Source organism: Panthera leo, chromosome A1 (assembly GCF_018350215.1).
Source record: "Panthera leo isolate Ple1 chromosome A1, P.leo_Ple1_pat1.1, whole genome shotgun sequence".
Lineage (NCBI taxonomy): Eukaryota > Metazoa > Chordata > Mammalia > Carnivora > Felidae > Panthera > Panthera leo.
The window spans coordinates 27,182,851-27,203,586 of NC_056679.1; the positions used below are offsets into that span (position 1 = coordinate 27,182,851).

The 20,736-nt window shown below is 44.2% G+C and overlaps 1 protein-coding gene across 2 annotated transcripts in view; it reads left to right on the top strand.

The window, feature by feature from the left end:
- The window catches only part of ENOX1 (ecto-NOX disulfide-thiol exchanger 1), a 271,832-nt gene that overhangs the window by 190,821 nt on the left and 60,275 nt on the right, over nucleotides 1–20,736 (top strand). For both annotated transcript variants that reach the window (XM_042924563.1, XM_042924649.1), the window contains exon 12: nucleotides 17,624–17,731. In XM_042924563.1, coding sequence (XP_042780497.1) covers nucleotides 17,624–17,731 — 108 coding nt within the window. The remainder of the gene's footprint in view (nucleotides 1–17,623; nucleotides 17,732–20,736) is intronic.

Genomic DNA, 20,736 nt, shown 5'->3' on the forward strand with positions numbered 1-20,736 from the left:
GTCAGAGGAGTTCCATTAGCAAGCGCGGGGACTCTCACTCGCCGTATTAGAGGTGTGTGTTTTCACCCGTGATTTACATTCTTCCCTGAGTAAGTCCTTTCCTGAGCCGGTGCGTGATAGTCTGTGATCATTCAAACACAGAGGTTACTCTGCAGGTTTGTCCTTCACTAATTCTCTGGGCACCTTGTCTTCTTTCCTCCTGGGTGGGTATTTCGCTGCCCGTGGTTTGTAGTTCTTAAATTGTGCGACTCACAATTGATTTCGGGAAGGTTTTGGTAATGACCTCTAACTGTAAAGTCCATAAAAAAAGCTATAGTGCTGAGTTTCTCTTTACAATATAATCTTCCCCCCAGTAATCCTCCCGTTTATCATGTGGGGGGAAGGGAAAGAGGGGGTTATAATGTAGTCTCACTACTCCACATCTGAGCATATGAGCTCAGATTGATTTCAGAGAACCACCAGGTCACTGAAGGGCACTCCCAGGTCTCACCCTGCCCCTATAGGCCCTCGGGTCTTAGACGATTAGGCTGGTCTTTCCAGTCAGCTTTTCTGTCCAGCTGGTGATGGACATGCTTCCTTTTAAGTCCACAGTCTGCTGGCCATTTCTCATGAAAAACCCATGCTTTGTTTTGTCTGTGGGGTCCACGCACAGTAAAACAGCAAGGTAGAATGAGATGATAATGGGAATTCTGCTTTACGTACAAAATCTGGACTGGATATGGGCTCGGTTTTACCAAGGTTGTTACAGCAAGACAACCACAAAATACAGAATATTAAAACCAGGAAGGGTGGGGCGCCTGGGTGGCTCAGTCGGTTGAGCATCTGACTTTGACTCAGATCATGATCTCACGGTTTGTGAGTTCAAGCCCCACGATGGGCTCTTTGCTGACAGCTCGGAGCTTGGAGCCTGCTTCAGATTCTGTGTCTCCCTCTCTCTGCCCCTCCCTCTCTCTATTTCTCTCTTTCTCTCTCTCAAAAAATAAACATTAAAAATTGAAAAAAAAAAACAGGAAGGGCGTTAGCGAGCCCCTATTCCGGCATTACTTTCTGCTTGTAATCAAATGGAGAGGTCCAGTCACTGCGCTAAGCACCCCACCACCATTCTTTCACCTCCGCTGCCCCAGGCTCCCAGTTTCTGGTCCTCAGGTCCTCACTCCATCTCCCCCTACATCCCCGCATTCTGAGAAACTTGTCCTTTACATTCCTTTGTACCCATCTCCCATCCCCCTGAAAAGTGAGTTGAGGCACAGGGGTTATTTTCCCCCACCAGGTTAACTAAGTGTTCATTCCTTTTTTCTTCTGACATCGCAGTTGAAACTAATGTGAGCACCTAAGACCGGTCTCTCAGGGCTAACACAGTACTTCATATCCGACAACTATCTGAATAAATGAGTGAAGAAAAGAACAAATTGTTGGGTCACCGCGCACAATTTATTCTGTGACAGAAAACTCTCAGCCAGCTTCCCTGTGTCCTAATCTCTGCTGCTTTTCCCTACACATGCCCAAACAAGTAATAATCCTCTCTCCCTGACTGAATGGAACTGGCTTTCTGAGAAGTCTGTGTTGAAATAGAAGGTTTGATGGAGTCCTCCTGTCTTTAGAGGTCATGCATGCTCCCTGCTCCCTGATCTCTCGGGTCCCAGGGAACTTGCTGGCCCCTCATCTCCTCTAGTGCAGCCAGTGAGGCTCCCTCGGGGCTCCCAGAGAATGTCCGCTCGGGGAGTGAGCGCAGAGTTTCCATCCTGCTGACTGGGTGTGTGTGTGTGGTCACAAATGTTTCTGTGCACACCACACCCTTCTACCGCCAGAATGCTCTAATGGCTTTTAGTGGGCCCTAGGAAACGATATTCTTATTTATTCATTCCATGCTTATCAAGGAACCAGGGATCAGAAACCACAGGGAAGAGGCCTCCAAAGCAGGCCGTACAGTGCTTAAAATTGCCTTCTAATGGTTTTTCCTAACATTGAGAGTGACATTATGTGACAAATTGAGACTGAAAGGACAACAGGGAACATGCCCACCTCGCTCTTTAGTGGAAAGACCCTAAACTATGTCAGAAAATAAAGGACAATTTTCTAAGCAGCTCTGCCATTCCCTTCCTGCTGCTGTTCCTTCCAGTGTTGTAGTCTACCAAGACTTTCCGCGGAACTCAGCCCCCGTAAGTTTGATAGGACATAAATGGAAAACTGTGCCTTTCACATATACCTGGAACATGTACAAAAAATAATCTTATACTACATCTTTTTTTTTTTTTAATTTTTTTTTAATGTTTATTTATTTTTGAGACAGAGAGAGACAGAGCATGAACAGGGGAGGGGCAGAGAGAGAGGGAGACACAGAATCCGAAACAGGCTCCAGGCTCTGAGCGGTCAGCACAGAGCCCGACGCGGGGCTCGAACTCACGGACCGTGAGATCATGACCTGAGCCGAAGTCGGACGCTTAACCGACCGAGCGACCCAGGTGCCCCTCTTACGCTACATCTTAAAGCAAATCTCTGCAAATTTCAAAGGAGCACTCTCGCATCTTCTGACCACAGCACAATTGTTAAGGAATCCATGTCACTAAAGATAACTAAAATAAGTCTTATGCATTTGGAAATTTCAAGGCACACATCTAAACCCACAAATCCAATGAAATCAGAAATGGAATTTTAAAATACCCACAAGTAATTGATAGTTAAATTACAACATAGCAATAACTTCTGGGATGCAGCTAAAACAGAACCTAGAGGAAACATTAAAATTTTTATTATTTTTTTGATGTGTATTTATTTTTGAGAGAGAGAGAGAGAGAGAGAGAGAGAGAGCATGAGAGGGGGGAGGGGCAGAGAGAGAGGGAGACAGAATCCGAAGCAGGCTCCAGGCTGTGAGCTCTCAGTACAGAGCCCAACGCGGGGCTCAGACCCATGAACAATGAGATCATGACCTGAGCTGAAGCGAGACACTTAACCGACTGAGCCACCCAGGAACCCGCACTTTAAATGTATGTTTTGACAAGAAAGAAAAGTAGAAACAGGAGTAAGCATCCAACTCTTACTAAAAAATATAAACACAAAGAAGGATGATAAAAACATAGAAATGACTAAAATAGCAAACAGCCATACAATAGAGAAGATCAACAAAGCTAAATGCTGTTTATTTGAAAAGACTAATAAAAATGGAAAATCTTTGGTAACAGTGATTGCAAAAAAAAAAAGAGAGAGAGAGAGAGAGAGAGAAGGACCAGATAAACAATACTAAAAATTAAAATGAGGTATAACTGCATATGTGGCAGATTAAAGAGATGTGAGAAGATCAGAAATGATAAAATTTTAAACTGAAGTGATATAAATTCCAGGAGGAAAAAAAAAACCTTATCAAAATTAAATCAGGGGAACAATGAAAGCCTGAACCTATCAGTAAAAATCATCAAAATCTTAGCATTAAAGCAACAGACCCGAAATGGCTTTAGGGTCAAGTTCTACCAAACACTCTCTTTTATAAACTTCTTCAGAAAATAGAAAAGAAGGAAACACATCGCAACTAATTCAGAAGGCAAAGGTACTTGATACCAAAAAGGGGCAAGGATGGTAAAAAAAAAAAAAAAAAAAAAAAGTTGGGGGGGAGGAGGTTATAAGTCAGTCTCACTTAGGAACATAGATTTAAAATTCTTTTTAAAAAGCTAACTTAATCTGTTTTTTTTTTTAATTTTTAATTTTTTATTTTTTAATATATGAAATTTACTGTCAAATTGGTTTCCATACAACACCCAGTGCTCATCCCAAAAGGTGCCCTCCTCAATACCCATCACCCACCCTGCCCTCCCTCCCACCCCCCATCAACCCTCAGTTTGTTCTCAGTTTTTAACAGTCTCTTATGCTTTGGCTCTCTCCCACTCTAACCTCTTTTTTTTTTTTTTTTTTTTCCTTCCCCTCCCCCATGGGTTTCTGTTAAGTTTCTCAGGATCCACATAAGAGTGAAACCATATGGTATCTGTCTTTCTCTGTATGGCTTATTTCACTTAGCATCACACTCTCCAGTTCCATCCACGTTGCTACAAAAGGCCATATTTCATTTTTTCTCATTGCCACGTAGTATTCCATTGTGTATATAAACCACAATTTCTTTATCCATTCATCAGTTGATGGACATTTAGGCTCTTTCCATAATTTGGCTATTGTTGAGAGTGCTGATATAATTAATCTGGTATTTTATAAACCACCCTATTGGATTTATCCCAGGAATTCAAGGTTAGTTCAACATTACAGAAAGCCATTAACGCAACATATCCCATTAACAGGATTAAACTAGAATAATCAGTCTCATAGCTACAGAATATCCACCCGTGATTTACAACTAAAATAGCCAAAGGAAAAAGGAAGGTTTTAACAACTTGCATTAAAAGAGAACGTTCTTATCTGGTTGAGGATTATCCACAGTGAACTCAGTGGCAAAACAAGTGATTATTTTTTAACTCTCCCAGAGTAATCCTGACACGATCTTTTTTCATCTTGACAAAATTACTTGGACTAGAAAGGAACTGCTTTGTGTGACTTGCTTTCTATCATAATTTACATTTTCAAATTGTCGTCTGGAAGCAAAAATGGTTACTGCACAAAGTCTACCAGCAGACCCTAGAAATGGTTTCCCTATTCTTTCCTTTTGAAAAATTAAAAGCCATTAACACTAACCTGGGCATTATCCCATGTTTCTAGAATGCACACTTAACTAGCCATTTATCATGGATGATGATCTTTTCTGTGGCATCATTGTCAGGAGGGGTTGTCTAGCTGACTTCAGCAAAACCTGTGATTGAAATTGTCATTAAAGGTACATGGGTAGACTTCCTTCCACCCGTAATGTTAAAATGCATGCAGTCGCTGGTCTTGAATGAGGGGATTGCTAAGGCTGGAGAAACACTTCACAGGGTAGATTGATATTAAGTATAAAGCCACAGCTCTAATTTCTGTTAATTTTTATACCTTGGGAGCCTTTTTTGCTGTTATCATTCATGGCCATGCTGACACCATTTATTGTAAAGGGTCTCAGTAATTCCGGTCACTTCTTTAATGCTTCCTATATTTAATGTTTCCAGAGCAGAGAAGATTGGTTTAAAGTGGTAATTTTCTGTCTGCACTTTTGAGGTCCATGCAAGATGGCTGGTGCCGCATTTTATTTTACCAGATAGAATTCAGCCCAGGTATTAAGAGTAGGGGGCGTCCTTCACAGTGACAGTATTTGCTGAGGCTTTTTACTGTTGCTGCTGCTACTGTTGTTTTTCCCTTAAAGATGGTCTGCGGTTCAGAGACAGGGAAAACCTAAGATAGTCCAGGGGCTGAGTAGCTGTTATAGGGTCCACCTGCGGTGGTTAAAGCCCCTGAGGGAACCTGCTCTTCCCTGTGCCTGCAGCTGTCTACCTTGGGCTTGGCCCTGGAGTAGGGAACAGGGAAAACTTGGAGATCTCCGAAGGTTCTAGTTACAATGAGACTCCTATCACGTGGGCTTCCAGACCAGATTCAGTGTATTGAAATAACTTGGAGACTTTGGGGGGAGCAAGCCGCCTTCCCCTGCCTCACACCTTTTCTGTCATAGATGAATGTGCCTTTTTATTTGCAGATCTTGTCCCAGTGGCTTCTAAAGATCCCAAGTGCTAAGTTCAAGGGCTATCCCTCCTTCTCATCCTGCCCCTAGATGTCCTAGTCTCCTACTATAAAGAAATGATAACTTGTGTTAACAAGGAAGACATGGGAAAGTTGCAATCATTGAATTAGCTTCCCTCAAGTTCAGTGGTTAATCGGGTGGTAAGTCATAGAGGCGGTGAAGGCCTTCTAGACCCACAGCAGAGAAAGTTTCCCATCCTTAGGCGTCTAGCGCTGATGCAGAGATAGAACTTGCGGCCATGTTCTCTCACTTCATTTTTCTGCAGAACGTGTTAGATCGTTACAACTTTCTCACCATTATGATTCAAGTTAAAGCTCTCAAGACCCCAACACACGTTCTTATCCCATAACCATTAAGTCCAAAGCTGCTTTCCTAAAACTGCCATGGAGGAGGTCAGTGACGATGGTAATACCTGATGTTAATGCATCTAGAATGAGCATGGCTTGGCTTCCCAGGAGCTAAACTCAATGAGGCCCAGATCACTTTGGATAAGCCACCTCCAAAGATGGGCACAGGACTTTGGTCAAAAGTCACCCATAAAGGGTTTTCTAGCCATAAGCTCTGACCATGACTCGGTTATAAACCCTGCAAAGAAGGAACAAATCTCTATTGGCCTTTAGAGCACGGTGCAAGACCCAGCTGTTCAATCAAGTTCTTGTTTGAAGTGAGTGGGCCAATCTGGCAGGAAAGCATGTTACTATTTTAAATTTCTACATTAACAGCTGTACATGTGCCCAGAGACTGGGGTGATGACCACCTCATATAACTGGAAAAAAAAAAAAAGTGATAGGCATAAATAAAATCCCAGCAAATTGGATTATCATTTGCAGTGGAATTGCCAGCAAAGGCGATGGAGAGAATATCACTGACATAGACTCCTACTTCAGCAAAGCATTTGATGCCTTCTCTTGTGAATTGCATGAATGGTGTTAATTCGAGTTGGCTGGCCCTGCAGTTTGAAAATTGGCTGAAGGTGGGTAACCAGCCTGGCCGGGGTGGGGCTGAACCACAGCCCTTTCTCTTAGAATACTAATCCCCAGAACGGCCCGCCCAGTCCACTCACAGTAAGCTAAAAGTCACTTGACCTTGCTGGGTCTTAGCGTCTCCACTCTAGCAAAGAAGATAAGAATAGCACTTTGATTTAACTTGGCGCCCTTTGCCATTCAAGGAGCCTCACATACTTAATGGATGTTCTTTAGTTCCACAGTACCCCACTGGTGAGTATGGTTATCTTTAACATCTGAAGAAAGTGAAAACCAGAAAGCTGAAATGAGCCTGCAAATTACACTATGAAAAAAGAAAAATCATTTGAAGAAAGGAAAATAGGTTTTAGGGCCTGCCAAACCACTTTCGCTTCGGCTTTTCCTGTATTCAGTATGCAAGAAATTAATTGATGCGTTGTTTTTCAAATGATAAATTATTCCTCATGACACAGTTGTGAGAGAAAAGAGGAGACCAGAAGCAGTAAAGTGTTTTGCAGGCCACACGGCAAGTCAGCAAGAAAGCTAACCATGCTAGCCTTTGAAATGCTAACTAGTGGCTTATTTTTTGCCTTTTCACCAGTATTTGGAAATATGCATGTTTGTTTTTCATACTAATGTTGCTTTATCAGGATATAAGGTATTATGACCAGTAACCTCTTTGGATTAGAAAACTAAAAAGTATCTTTTTAATACAAGTCCCTCCTAGGAGGATATCCAAGTGAAAGAAATGGTCTCTAAAACCACCTCTGATGAAACCTGTCCTTCCCACCACCCCCTCCCCCACCAAACCCAGCAGGCCAGGGTCATGATCTCCCTCTCCTGCCCAGGCGCTGGGCTGCCTGCTGGGGGGGGGTGGCTAGTGTAATTTGACACTCAGAGAAGATCCTTTCCTAAACATCCTCCTCTAAATGACAAAATTATTTTCAGTAATTATCATAACATAAAGTGAATAATAACAACCAGGAAGGAAACACAGACAGTGACATTCCTGTTGATTTTCACATATAATTATGCCTGTAAAAAAAAAAAAAAACAAAAAAAAACCCAAAAATTAAAACAGTGCAGTGTAAGGGAAAAAAATCTAGTCAGTAGGTTGTTGGTTTGTTTTAATCTAACAGTTTGAACTTGGATTACGGTACAGACAATAGTATGTAAATAATCGTCCAGTAAATAAGTGAGTTTTAATAAAACCAAATGAAAAAGGTATAGTTCAGGAAACTATTAGTTGTACCACTGATGTAATATTTTCTTTGTCCTTTAGTTATAAAGCAAACAATTGAAAAATAATGCATTTTAGGGCACGTGGGTGGCTCAGTTGGTTAAGCGTCCAACTCTTGATTTTGGCCCAGGTCATGATCTCACGATTCCTGAGATCAAGCCCCCCCTCCAGCTCTGTGTTTACAGTGGTGGGGCCTGCTTGGGATTGTCTCTCTCCCTCTCTCTCTGACCCTCCCCCACTCACACTCACATTCTCTCTCTCTCTCTTTCTCTCTCCTCTCTCAAAAATAAATGAAAAAAGAAATACAACAAAAAGAACGCGTTTCAATTTCTAAAACACTGAAAATTCAGTAAGAATACTTAACATAGGACCTAAAGGTTGCACTTTAGTGCAAAAATAAATACCACTCATGGTTCTCACTGTGTTTTACAGTTTACATTCTAAACATAAAAATTCTTTCCTGGATCCGGTACAATGAACTGAAGTAGCTCAGGTCCTACCTGTTAGTCTTTGTAATAGTCTGTGCTACCTTTGTTGATTTCAGATCTACTGTATCAATGTAGGGATGCCTGTACCCCTAATGGGATTGGAGACACTGTGTCCAGAACAGGCTCAATAGATTCTAAAGCCAGTGTGTGCCGCAGAGACCCCGCTGTGAGGTGGGGGGAGGGCAGGGAGGGTTGGGAGTGGGAGCAGAAACTGGACATTTTCCAATTTAGACTCTGCACAGGGTACGTTTGTTAAAGGCTGAGTAGTGAAAATGTGCTCATTTGAAGATTTCATACATACTAAATCCTAACAATAACTGCAGCAATTTTAGGACAACAAAGGAGTTTTTGTCAGAAGGGAGTGTTTTATCATTGATTTTTATGTAGAATTGCTGGGCCACAGTGATAATAAATGGATGGACCTTTAGGTCGTTTTTTTATTGTTACATTTTGTACAGTTGCACCTGTTTATTTCCTGCACTGAGATACACGGCTCCCGGGGCTCGGCCCTTGATAGCCCCCTGCCGCCTGCAGACTTAGGCCCCCAAATCCGCGTGTCTGTGTTTCCCTGTGTTTCCCCACCTCTTGGTCACTCTTGAAGCCTTAATATTTATCGCTCCTGCTTCCCTTTGGAAATTTTGCAAATTTCTCACGAATCTGTGGACTGTTCTCTTTCTCTACAGCAAGGGAAATCCCAGCATCATGGGTCAGCCCCTGGGAACCCGGAAACACCCCTGCTCTCTGCGGTTGTGCACTTCCCCTGGTCTAGAGAATCCACGGCCTGTGCCCACGCCCTGCGAGATCTTGCTCAGATGTGTGCACACTGTGTGTCCTTCCATCAGACCCTTATTCACAGGTTCCAAGAAAGGCCGCCTTGCCAGAGCATCCTGGCCTGGGTGGGGCGGCAGGGCGCCTCATGCCTCAGGGTCTCAGGCATCCCCTGGAGGACCCAAACCCTTGAAAACACTTGCTTTCTCACCAGCCTCCCAGGAACGGCTCAGGCTTCCAGTGTACTGATGGTCACGAGCCTGGGGTGCATGGTCTTGACCTATGAGAGAGGGCAAGCCCAGTCGGGCCTGTTTGGGCTGTTTGGCTCTCTGGCTGACATTAGGATCTTGACAGCCAGGTCAGGGAATAGGGCAGCACTCCAGGCGTCTCTGGGCTGTAAATGACGCCTGATCCCATCACGAGCAAGAGATTGCCTTTCTGCCTAGCAATGAGAATGGCATTTAAAATTCAATATCAGAAAAGATATTGATGAGATTAAGGGCCTGAAGGAATTGATTTATGAGGAAAGACCCAAGGAATTAAATATGTATAGCCTGGTGTAATAGGATATTAGGCTCGGAGCACAATTTCATTTCTATGATCCAGTGTTCCTGTTATCAGTCATCTGAACGGTGGAGCTCTCTCTCCCGGAGATGTTTCTCCCCCAGGGGTCACCGTGCTGGAGGCAGAGTGGAAGGCCCCGCGATTGATAAAACAGGCCACAGGCTTGGTTACCCTTGTCCCTTGCCGTAAATTGAAGACCAGTTTCATCCCCAGGTGGAGGCGGATGACATTTTAAACTAGAATAGATCTTGAGGAGTCTTACCACCTTGTGTGACAAGAAAATTCAGGCTAGTTCAATTCCATCTTTTTTTTTTTTTTCTTCCCAAGGAGAGAAGTGAAAGTTGTTGCTACCAGGTGGTAAATGACTGTCCTTCCCCTGAGCCAGCTTTCTCTCCTCTGTCAGGAACACTGTTAGATGTGTTTGCCTTTAGGCACAGCCTTGCTTTTTGCATTATGGTAATATGCACTTGATTTTCCCCATCTCAGACTTTCCCTAACAACCGGGGATTGGCCCGGGATTCACAGAGATGGATGCAAAGCAGGCCCAGGTGACTTCATCAGCAGGACCTAAGGCTGACATTCTGAAGTGGTTCTGCAATCCGTGAGAACCAAAACAGGATTGAGAGGGCGGAGGGTGGCAGACAGCCTCTCCGCTGCCGTCCAGCCCGCTGCTCCCATGCGATGCAGTTAGTAAATTTCTATCTCCTTTGAAAAAAAAGAGAAGTTGGAGGGTTTGGAGAGTACCGGTGGGGGGGGGGGGGGGGGGGGAGGCGGGGAGGAGAACAGTATGCTGTGTTTGGGTAGCAGGAACTCACCAAGGAAGAAAGGATTAGTGCATGTATCCCGGCACCTTATGGCAGGACAAGGTGCCAGGGGTCTGGCAGAGCTGGCCGTAGGTGAGGTTCAGATTGCAGACTAAAATATACAGGGAAATCAGGTTGGAGGCAAGGGGCACTCACAGGACGATGCTGGATACCCTCAGGCGTAGCCTAGATACGAAACCGGCTGCCCAGATTGGTCGGTCCAGACACAGTCGCATCTACCATGGCCTTTGGAAGTCCCTGGACTTCATTTCCTTAGGCGGTGTTTGACTGGCTTCAAAAGCACATCCCACTGAGTAGGGCATCTAATGTAGAGCAAAGTTACGGAGATGGAACAACATTTATTAAAACTGAGTCAAAAGAGCAAAACCACATTTAAATTTAAATCGATGACCCTCTGTGGGTTCAAATATCTCCAGCCTTTTATGCACGAATCTAACCTTCTGTAATCTGTTAGCCATATCAAAACTTTACCTTGGTAGCACAATTATAAAATTCAAGGAAAGAAGACAAAGAAGGGGCTACGGTTTTTAACGCAGAGTTCAATCCACTGCAGAGTTCACAGAAGTGCACACAAAAGCATGTCTGCCACCGGGCTTGCTTTTAAGTGGAAATGGCGAATGCCTAGGTAGAAGTCGTTGCTAGGAGGATTTTAAGTTTGGCATGTCCTGATTTCCATTTTAAACTGACAGTGCCGTATGGTTGCCAGGGTAGGAACCACGGTTTAAAGCAGGAAAATTGAGACGTGCGAGTGGTAAGGTCTCTCCCAGACAGTGTGGCCCTGGATACATGGCTTAACCTTTGTGTGCCTACGACTCGCCCATCTGTAAAAATGGAGATGCGACCTCACTTATTCTGGGGCTCCAAATAACATTTGTAATGCTCTTTGAATTTGCCAGAGAGAAAGACCCATTACGCGCTGAAGTCTGCATCCCCAAAGAGCATTACAAATTATCCTATTAAATCAGTGGCCTGGAAATACCAAGATGTGTCAGGTGCGGCCTTTATTTACCTGTTATTGTCTGCCAGAGTGTTTGCACTTGATTGGCATATGGATAATTGTCTAATTGGAACACCCTCCATTGTAACCGCCAAAAATTGGAATAGTGCATCTGCTTAATATCATACTGTCCACTGTTGAATTAAAACTATGCTGTAGCTCAGCCAGTCCAACCGAGAGACTCTTCTGATTAAGTTCTAGCTGCCTGTGAACTTCTGTAATTGAGACACGTTAGTACTTGAACATCCTAACTAGAAAGGATATGATACGGTCTCATAAATTTCAACTGAAAAAGAACCAGGAAGGCGGACTTAAATTATCTAGTTGTGGACCATCTCACCACTGCTTTGAATACATAAATATTAGGCTCACGAGTGTATGCTTTGTAAACAAAAGAAGGCATTCATCTTGAAGAATGCAGAAAACAGCCTAGGGATGTTGATTGTATTTTTCCTCCGGTGGTGGTTTTGTTCTGTTTCTGGTGGAACATGGGGAAGAAGTTATAAAATTATACATTCATTGAGTAGATTCCCTTAGCCTTTTAAGAAATAGTCCCCATTAGATTAAGAAGGCTATCTGGAACCACCAGAGTAATGAATCAAAATGTCTTAAAATGTCTTAAATGGAGCTGCTCTTTTCCTCTGAAAGTTCCATATATCCATATGTCTCCATATGTCTAGAACAATAAATCACACGGTGATAGATTCTCAGGTAGTTTTTGTTATTGTGGTTGTTTTGGTTTTTGTCCATGTGTGTGCAGTTTTTGGTTTTGTTTTGTTTTACTAGATCATGGTTTAATCCCATAGCAGTGGGGAAATCAGAGGAAGCATTCATTCATTTCTGTACTCATTCATTCATTCAGCACCTACACTATGTGTCAGGGACGACCTAACGACTGACCCTGCCATTGGTGGGTATAGTCTCGTTGAGATACCTATGACAGGTAATCTTTCGTATGAAATGCTTTGGGAGTGTAGCAGTTCAGACAATTAACTTTGCTCGGGTGACTGAAGGAGGTCTTTACTGCAAAAGAACCCAAGACACTGCATATGGTCCTGCAGCTTCTGCCCTGGATAAAGGCACCAGGCCAGATGGGCAAGTGGAAATTAAATCGAGCCCCCACATCACCACCAAACTATGTGCCCTAGTGAGGAGTCTTGTCTTCCTATTGGATGGGGCTGTTTTCTAGTGCATAAAGTCATCCTACGGGTGGTACTCATCGAAAAACATTCTTTTCGATGTTGGCCTAAAAATGAGTAGGAGCCTGCCAAGCAGAACTCTGGGTAATGATCTTGTCACAGAGACATGAAAGGACCTCACACATCCAGGGAAGGATGAGATCAGGGCTTTGGATTTTCTCCAGTAGAGTTTGGAGAACCAAAAGTATTTTTTAATTATATTATTGAAGTATAGTTGACACGCAATGTTACATTAATTTCAGGCATACAGCATTTTTTGGTGTTGAGTTGTATAAGTTCTTTATATATGTCGGATGTTAACCCTTTGTCAAATATGTTATTTGCAAATATCTTCTCCCATTCAGTAGGTTGCTTTTTTGTTTTGTTAATGATCTCCTTCACTGTGCAAAAGTTTTTTATTTTGGTGTAGTCCCAATAGTTTATTTTTGCTTTTGTTTCTCTTGCCTTAGGAGACACGTGTAGAAAAAAATACTGCTATGGCTGATGCCAGAGAAATTACTGCCTACCTTTCCTTCTAGGAGTTTTATGGTGTCAGGTCTCACATTTAGGTCTCTAATTCATTTTGGGTTTATTTTTGTGTGTGGTGTAAGAAAGTGGTCCAGTTTCATTCTTTTGCATGTAGCTGTCCAGTTTTCCCAACACCATTTATTGAAGAGACTGTCTTTTCCCATTGCATATTCTTGCCTCCTTTGTTGTAGATTAATTGGCCATATATATGACTATATATATATATAGGTATATATATATATATATATACCTATATATATATATAGGTTTATTTCTGGGCTCTCTGTTCCGTTCCATTGATCTGTGTGTCTGTTTTTGTGTGTGTCTGTGCCAGTACCATTCTGTTTTGATGACTGTGGCTTTGTAGTATATCCTGAAATCTGGAATTGTGATACCTCCAGATTTATTCTTATTTATCAAGATAGCTATGGCTTTTTGAGGTCTTTTGTGGTCCCATACAAATTTTAGTATTATTGTTCTAGTTCTCTGAAAAATGCTGAGCCAACCATATTTTTTAAGCATGGGAGCACTTTCATTTTTTAGGAGGTCACTTCTGTGAGGAGTACAGGGTGAATGACAAGGGGGACAAGCAGAGCCAGAGGAGAGGAGAGGGGCTGCCTTAACTATGACAGTGAGGCTGGGAGAGAGAAAAGGCAGAGGACCGGGCAGGGAGGTTCCCAAGGTGATAAAAGGGGAGGGGTGGACTTCCGGGTTTTAGGAATGAGGCACAGACTGTAGAGTCACCCTGGTAAGGCATAAGCACGTAAGATGTGGAGTTGAGGCCATGGGTGTGAACAGAGCACCTGGGGAAGGTACCGAGTAGGAGAAGAGAACCCGGCATGCTAGTCAGCCAGTAGAAAAGCATCAGTGATTCAGTGACGATAGTTTGAGTGGAGTACTCTAGATGGAAGTCACAGTGTGGTAGAATGAGGTTTAAATGAGCATTAAAGGAAACAGTGGCATTTATTCCAGTTACACATTAGAATTCTCTGTTAAGGCATTTTTTTAAACGTATCATTGCCTAGATATTCTGAGTTAATTGGTCTTCTTGAGGGCCCAAGAATCAGTCCTATTTTGAAAAGTTCCCCATATTAAGAACGACTGCCCTTGAAGTGTAAATGGAAGCCTCAGCAGCCAGCAAGCATCTGATGAGAGGTTTAAAAATCACAAGGGGTGTAGAGAAGTACCCAAACATATTTCTAGTGAATAACCTTTATATGATTAGACAGCAATTAGAACTATCTGACAAATAGTAGAAAACCAGGTGGGTAGTGCTAAGCATTAGTGTGGCCGTGGGGCACGGGGACTCTCGTACCCCACTGGTGGGCGGGTGGACTGGCACAGACATTCGGCACAGCAGCTTGGGCAAACTGGCATCTTGGGTACACCCTAGGAAGCGGCATTTCCCCTGCTGAATGCCTAGGGAGTTCTGCCGCAGGTCCGTAAGCTACCATGCACCCGCATGTTCCACTGCAACCTTGTATAGAGTGAGGAGAGCTAGAGATAATCTGAGTGGCTTTCTCTGCGAGAGTGGATTAGGTATAACCGGGTGGATGTAGCTCAGAGATTGTTGTACAGCCATCAGGAGCAACAGATGAGATACACACATATTAACAGGAATGGGTCTTTAAAAAATAATCCCTAGTAAAAACGTAAATAACAAGAGATACGACAACATCCCATAAGAATGCATGCTCAGGAAACAACAATATGTATTTTAGAAAAACACATTCAAACAAAGATGGAAACCATTGAAAGTGGTTGCCTACATATAAAGAGGAAGTGGGGATGAGAGAGAAAACATTTTATTTTTAAAAGTGTGGGGCGCCTGGGTGGCGCAGTCGGTTGAGCAGCCGACTTCAGCCAGGTCACGATCTCACGGTCCGTGAGTTCGAGCCCCGCGTCGGGCTCTGGGCTGATGGCTCAGAGCCTGGAGCCTGTTTCCGATTCTGTGTCTCCCTCTTTCTCTGTCCCTCCCCCGTTCATGCTCTGTCTCTCTCTGTCCCAAAAATAAATAAAAAAATTTATAAAAAAAAAAAAAAAAAAAAAAAAAAAAAAAAGTGTGTGATTCCACAGAGGGGAAAAGTACAGCCTGGGGAATAGAGTCAATAATAAAGTAATAATTTTGTGTGGTGACAGATGGTGACCACACTTATTGAGGTCAGCTCTGAGCAATGCACACATTTGTCAGATCACTATGTTGTATACCTAAAACTAATATACCATTGTAGGTCGGCTATACTTATATAATTAACATTTTGTATTTTTATTTATTTTTATTATTATTATTTCTTTGAGAAAGAGCGCATGTGAGCAAGGGCAGGGTAGATGAAGAGAGAGAGAGAATCTTAAGTAGGCTCCATAATGAAACCTTTTTGTAACCTGAAGTCTTCGTGGGGAGAAGAGTGTATTGGCAGCTTCTTCTGTGTTGTCCAAAGACCTTTGTGCAACTTCGTTTTCAACGGCTGCATAGTTTCCCTTGAACAGATGCACCATCACTAACGCAGCCGACACCCTTCCGCTGGACATGAGTTGTTTCTGAGCGTTGCTACCCCCAGTGTGGCAGGGAACAAACCTAAGCTACCTACTCTTGAAGACGATTTCCTGTCCTTCCTTTGGCTCATTTTTAAAGGAGGTTTAAGGATCGGATCTGAAACTTGTCTAATATGTAAAAATTCACCGGGCGTCATCGAAAGTCAGAACACCAGATCCCCCGAGAGCTGTTCTGGGGCCAGTCATGAATGACAATGAAGGAACAGAGTCACCCCCCAATGTTTGGAAGCAGTCATTTTAGGTACTTGTCACGGTGCCAGAGGACAATACGGGCTCCCCGGTTTCTGTGTTTCAATCAACTGATGCACAATTAAATCACACAAGGTGTTAAGGGAGCCGGTGTGGGACGTGTGTACTACCTCACGTGTCGTTATGATACGGGCTGGTGGTGAAATAGGGTTTTTAGAGTATTGCAAGGATATCGCCACTTACGCTAGGGGGCACGAAAGTCGGTTCCCGAATTTACATCCAGTGCCAAAGGAGGGAACAGGGCAAGCCAGCCCAAGGGAAAGCAGAGTGTGTTTTTCTGAGTGCTTCCTAGTCCCCAACACACCCCAAAACTAGGTTTTAAAGACTTAATTTAATCCTTCCAGTTGGTGGGTTTAAGCATCAGAAATCCAGCGCCAGTGTTTATTCAGGCCTTGATAGTTAAGAGCTGGCCAGCAGCCGCACAGCCGGCTTGTCAAGGCCCCAAAGAAGCAGCCTTGATGTTGGAGACAGCCACCTTCGTGGCAGGAATGCACTAACATTTCAGATCATTAGTGCGGCATTTGTTATGTTCGGTAGCAGAAAAAATGCTCCTCTGTCTTTCCCGACTGGTCCTTTGTTGTTAAGAAGCTTTGAGCAGACACAGCCATTGCTACGGCCTGTTTGGAAGCTCTTGAATGTATTTTGCAGCCCACGTATATAGTCACATACAGCCCTGTTCCAAAGAATTAGTGCCGGGCCGTACCGTGCTTTTGGCAGACAAGGTAAGCCTCAACATGAGTTACAGTTGATAGGGCGAGGAAGGCTCAAGGCAAGGCTTACAGAAATCCCTTCAGTGGCCCTGCTTAAAAATAGCAGCGTAGGCCATAGCTTAGTGTTTTGACAGCTTATATCAGCAGTTTTCTCGGCTGATATATTGATTGCAGTTTGGACTTCAGTCCTGCTGATCTAATAAAACATCACCGTCATAACAGAGAAAGTAAAAGGATCTTTTGTGGACCCAGCCACTGGGTGAGGTGGCTTCACGGAGCCACTGTAAGGCCGGTTTTCCTGTCCTATGGAAAATGAAGAAACAGTGGATAAGTTGACGGATTAGATCCAGGTTTTTTTTTTTATTATTATTTCATTTCTTCGTCTATCAAAACATGTTGTCTACTAACACTGTTCTATACATGTTGACAAATGTGCATTTGTTCGAAGGATTATGATGATGCCTTTGCAAATAGCTCGAACAGATTCGTTTCGTTGCATAGCAGTATCGCGAATGGCCTAATAATGTGTCAAAACCTGCAATACTCATTACACTAAGTGGTGGGGGCGTGCCGCCTGGGTGGCTCAGTCAGTTAAGCTCTAACTCTTGGTTTGGGCTCAGGTCACGATCTCACGGTTTGTGAGTTCAAGCCCCAAATCCGGCTCCGTTCTGACAGTGCAGAGCCTGCTTGGAATTCTCTCTCTCTCCCTCTATCTCTGCCCCTCCCATGCTCGCTCTCTCTCTCTCTCTCTCTCTCTCTCTCAAAATAAATAAACTTTAAAAAAGAAAAAGTTAGCTGAAGTCTGGATTAAGCCTTTAAGCCATAAAAAAAAAATCTTCTCAGGTTTTGAATGGATATTTTTAATATCTTGCCATCTCCTGGCCATCATTCTATTTACCTTAACTATTCTTACTTTCACAGCAACTGCTGACCATCCAGGAGGAGTTAAACAACAAGAAGTCGGAACTGGAACAAGCAAAGGAAGAGCAGTCGCACACGCAAGCATTACTTAAAGTCCTCCAGGAACAAGTAAGTGAACGCAACGTCTCTGCTTCGTGCATACGCTGACGTGCACGTCGCTCGTATCAGACACCTGTGCAGACTTTCCCGAAGTCAGTCTGTGGGACAGTCGGCCTGCACCCTCTCAAACCTCCTGGCAGCTTCGCTCTGTAGAATCTAAAACCTGTTTTCACTCTTGCACCTGCGGAGATCACCTGAGCCTGCCAGCGGTGTGTCAAAGTTCATTCCAAAAGACAAATGAATTTTGATAAAGTTTTAAGCCACCGGAGGTACAGACAGATCCCCAAGCAAGCGGGTAGTTTCCTCTTAAGGATAAGAGTGAGGGAAATGTGTTTAGCATAGCCCATGGCTTTCACGCAGACATCTGAATGGAGAACGACTGAGTCATGGGGACATTAAAAAAAGAGCCTTCCCCGTTTGTGCATCAGGGCACTCATCTAACCACAGTGAGCAACCAACCTTTTATATGAAGTTTGTAAATCTGATCGTTTCATCCTGGCTTTCTTTGATACTGAAGTGTGGCCTGACATTGATAAGTGGATTTGAAAGTATTGTCTTACAGCAGGGTAAGATGGATTGCTCGGCTGCAGAGTGAAATCTGAGTGAAATCTAAGCCCAGCACCTACACGGGAGAGCTCTTGAAATGCTTGCCTCTTTCTGGCCTTCCTTGCTGCCAGCAATGTAATGAATGGTAACTGGGAGGGAGAAAATCACATAGCGTAACCCCAACCCTTTGGGGGGGATCAAATTTAGCTTGTTTTACATTTCACACCCACAGTGGCTTATGAGAAGGTTATTTGTGTAATATAAATAACTTCAGAAGTGGTGTATCTAAAAAAGTGACGTCGGGAGAATAGTCAGCTGTGACTCAGTCACTTTACAAGCGATTTTTCGTTTTTCATGGTTTGGGGGCAGGAAAATGTAGTTTTGGTTAGTTTCCCCTAACAGTATAAGGGATTTGTGAGTAGGAAGTGAAGATGTTGGATACTTCATAAGCTTTTATAGCTTTGAAGGAGAATATAAAACTAATGATTATGTGATTAGTACAGATAAAATAATGCAGACTGAGGCTGAACCTACTGTGTGATTTTGGAGAGGTTAGACTGAGCTGAAAACTGCTGACAAAATTCGCAGCGACCTGCCATCCAGGAGACTCCTGAGTCTCCGGGCTTTCCTCCTCTACGTTACAAAGAGACTATCAGCATTGTGACGCTGTTTTGGTCCATATTTGCTCCTGATCAGACATAGCTCTGAGCCTTGTCGTTTTGTTCTGACCCCCTCTCTCCTCGATTTGCTGGGATGGGGAGGGGTGGATTTGTCCTTTCTCCACATGACTCAGATCCTTTACGTACATGGTCTCTTTCGACATAATGCTCTTGCCCACTTAATAGACTATAGTGAAAACGTAACTTTTTATTCACTGGAAAGCCAAAAAAAAAAGTCAGTTGACTCACTTTATTGCAATTTTCCGGAGCCAAACCCACAACACCTCTAAGGTATGCGTGTTTTGGACTTGAAGTCTAAACCCCAGTCATAAAAAAACAGATTCTGAGTTTCGCAGAAAGCACCGGTACATTCTTGTTGTGGCATGCACTTTTAGAGGGCAAAAAGTGCACGCACAGGCAGTGGTGAAGCATCACACTTCCATCTTACTACTTAAACAGGGAACATGAAGAAGATTCAGAACAACTAAAATCATTAAAGAGCTAGAAAATCGGACCGGGAAGGAATCGTGTTTCAGTCTGCTGTACTAATTTAAACGGGACGGCTCTTTTCAAACAAAGGCATCAGAAGGACATGTGTCTGAGCAGACCGGGGACACACTGCAGCCACGTGCATTTGGCTGCCGTAGCCACCAGCAGTCTATTTTGTGACATCCTCTAGCCCGGAGCCCCTGTCATCCTTGCGGTTGGGAGCACGCATTGGCCGTGTTCCTTCCATCTCCTCGCAGCCACCCCCACGCCGCAGACAGACATACACTTGCAAAGGCACCTGTGTACTTCCAAGAACATTGCCCGATAAGGCTTCCTTTGGACTTATGTAGAGTACGTGTGTAAACACTTCTTCAGTGCCTGCATACATAAGGCCTACACAAATAGCATCGCTCCTGGACAGTATGACTGCACGGGCTTAGATGCTGTCTCACCCACACACACACACACACACACACACACACACGAGAAAGAGAGGAAAAGATACACCTTTTTCTGAAGACTTGGTATTCTGCTATTTAAAGTGATGCCACGTGATGGGAATCCTAAAAAGCAAGACTAGGTTGTGAGGGAAGGCCCTTACCATCCCCATTCAGGGAAGGCAGGGTTATTCCCTAGGCTCCCCAGAAGGTCCCCGGCCCTCCTTGTTTGCTAGGATGCTGCTCCTCCGGGCCCCTGGCTCCCGCCCCACGGTGGCAGCGTCCGGCGTCTGGCGCTTGTTCACAAGCCCAGGTACCCACAGACGAGACGCTCCTCTGCTCCACCTGGAGGAAGCGAGTAGCTCCAGGAGAGGAGGACAGGGAGAGGCCGGTGAGGGCACGGCAGTGGCTAGCCTGCCGCTGCAGGAGGGAGCGCTGGCCTGTGGCCGTTCTGGCAGATGAGAGCAGGGGAGGGAACAGAAGCGGCAGACAGGGAGCACCGGGGAGAGCCAGCTGGAGGTGTGGCAAGACAAGAGGGCGTGGAGTGGCACGACGGAGTCCGCGTAAAAGGGAGGAGAGCCGTGGGCACGTCTGTGCTGGTAAACACGGAAAGGTGGAGCGGGTCCTTGCCTTCTGCTGCAAAATAACAAAGCTTTCAGAGCTAGGCCCGCTCGACCCGACGGAAGCACGAACCGCGGGACCTACGGTGAGCCAAGAGAAAGACGATAAGGAACACCTGCAACGAGAAAACCTTCGGACGGGAAAACACGGAGGGTCTTGTTCAGTCCCCCTGTGCCCTCTGGTAACGGATGGCCTGGCTATCGCGCTGGCACCCTTTTCTTCTCACATCCGTAACACGTCGCGATTGCTGTGTGTGGAAACA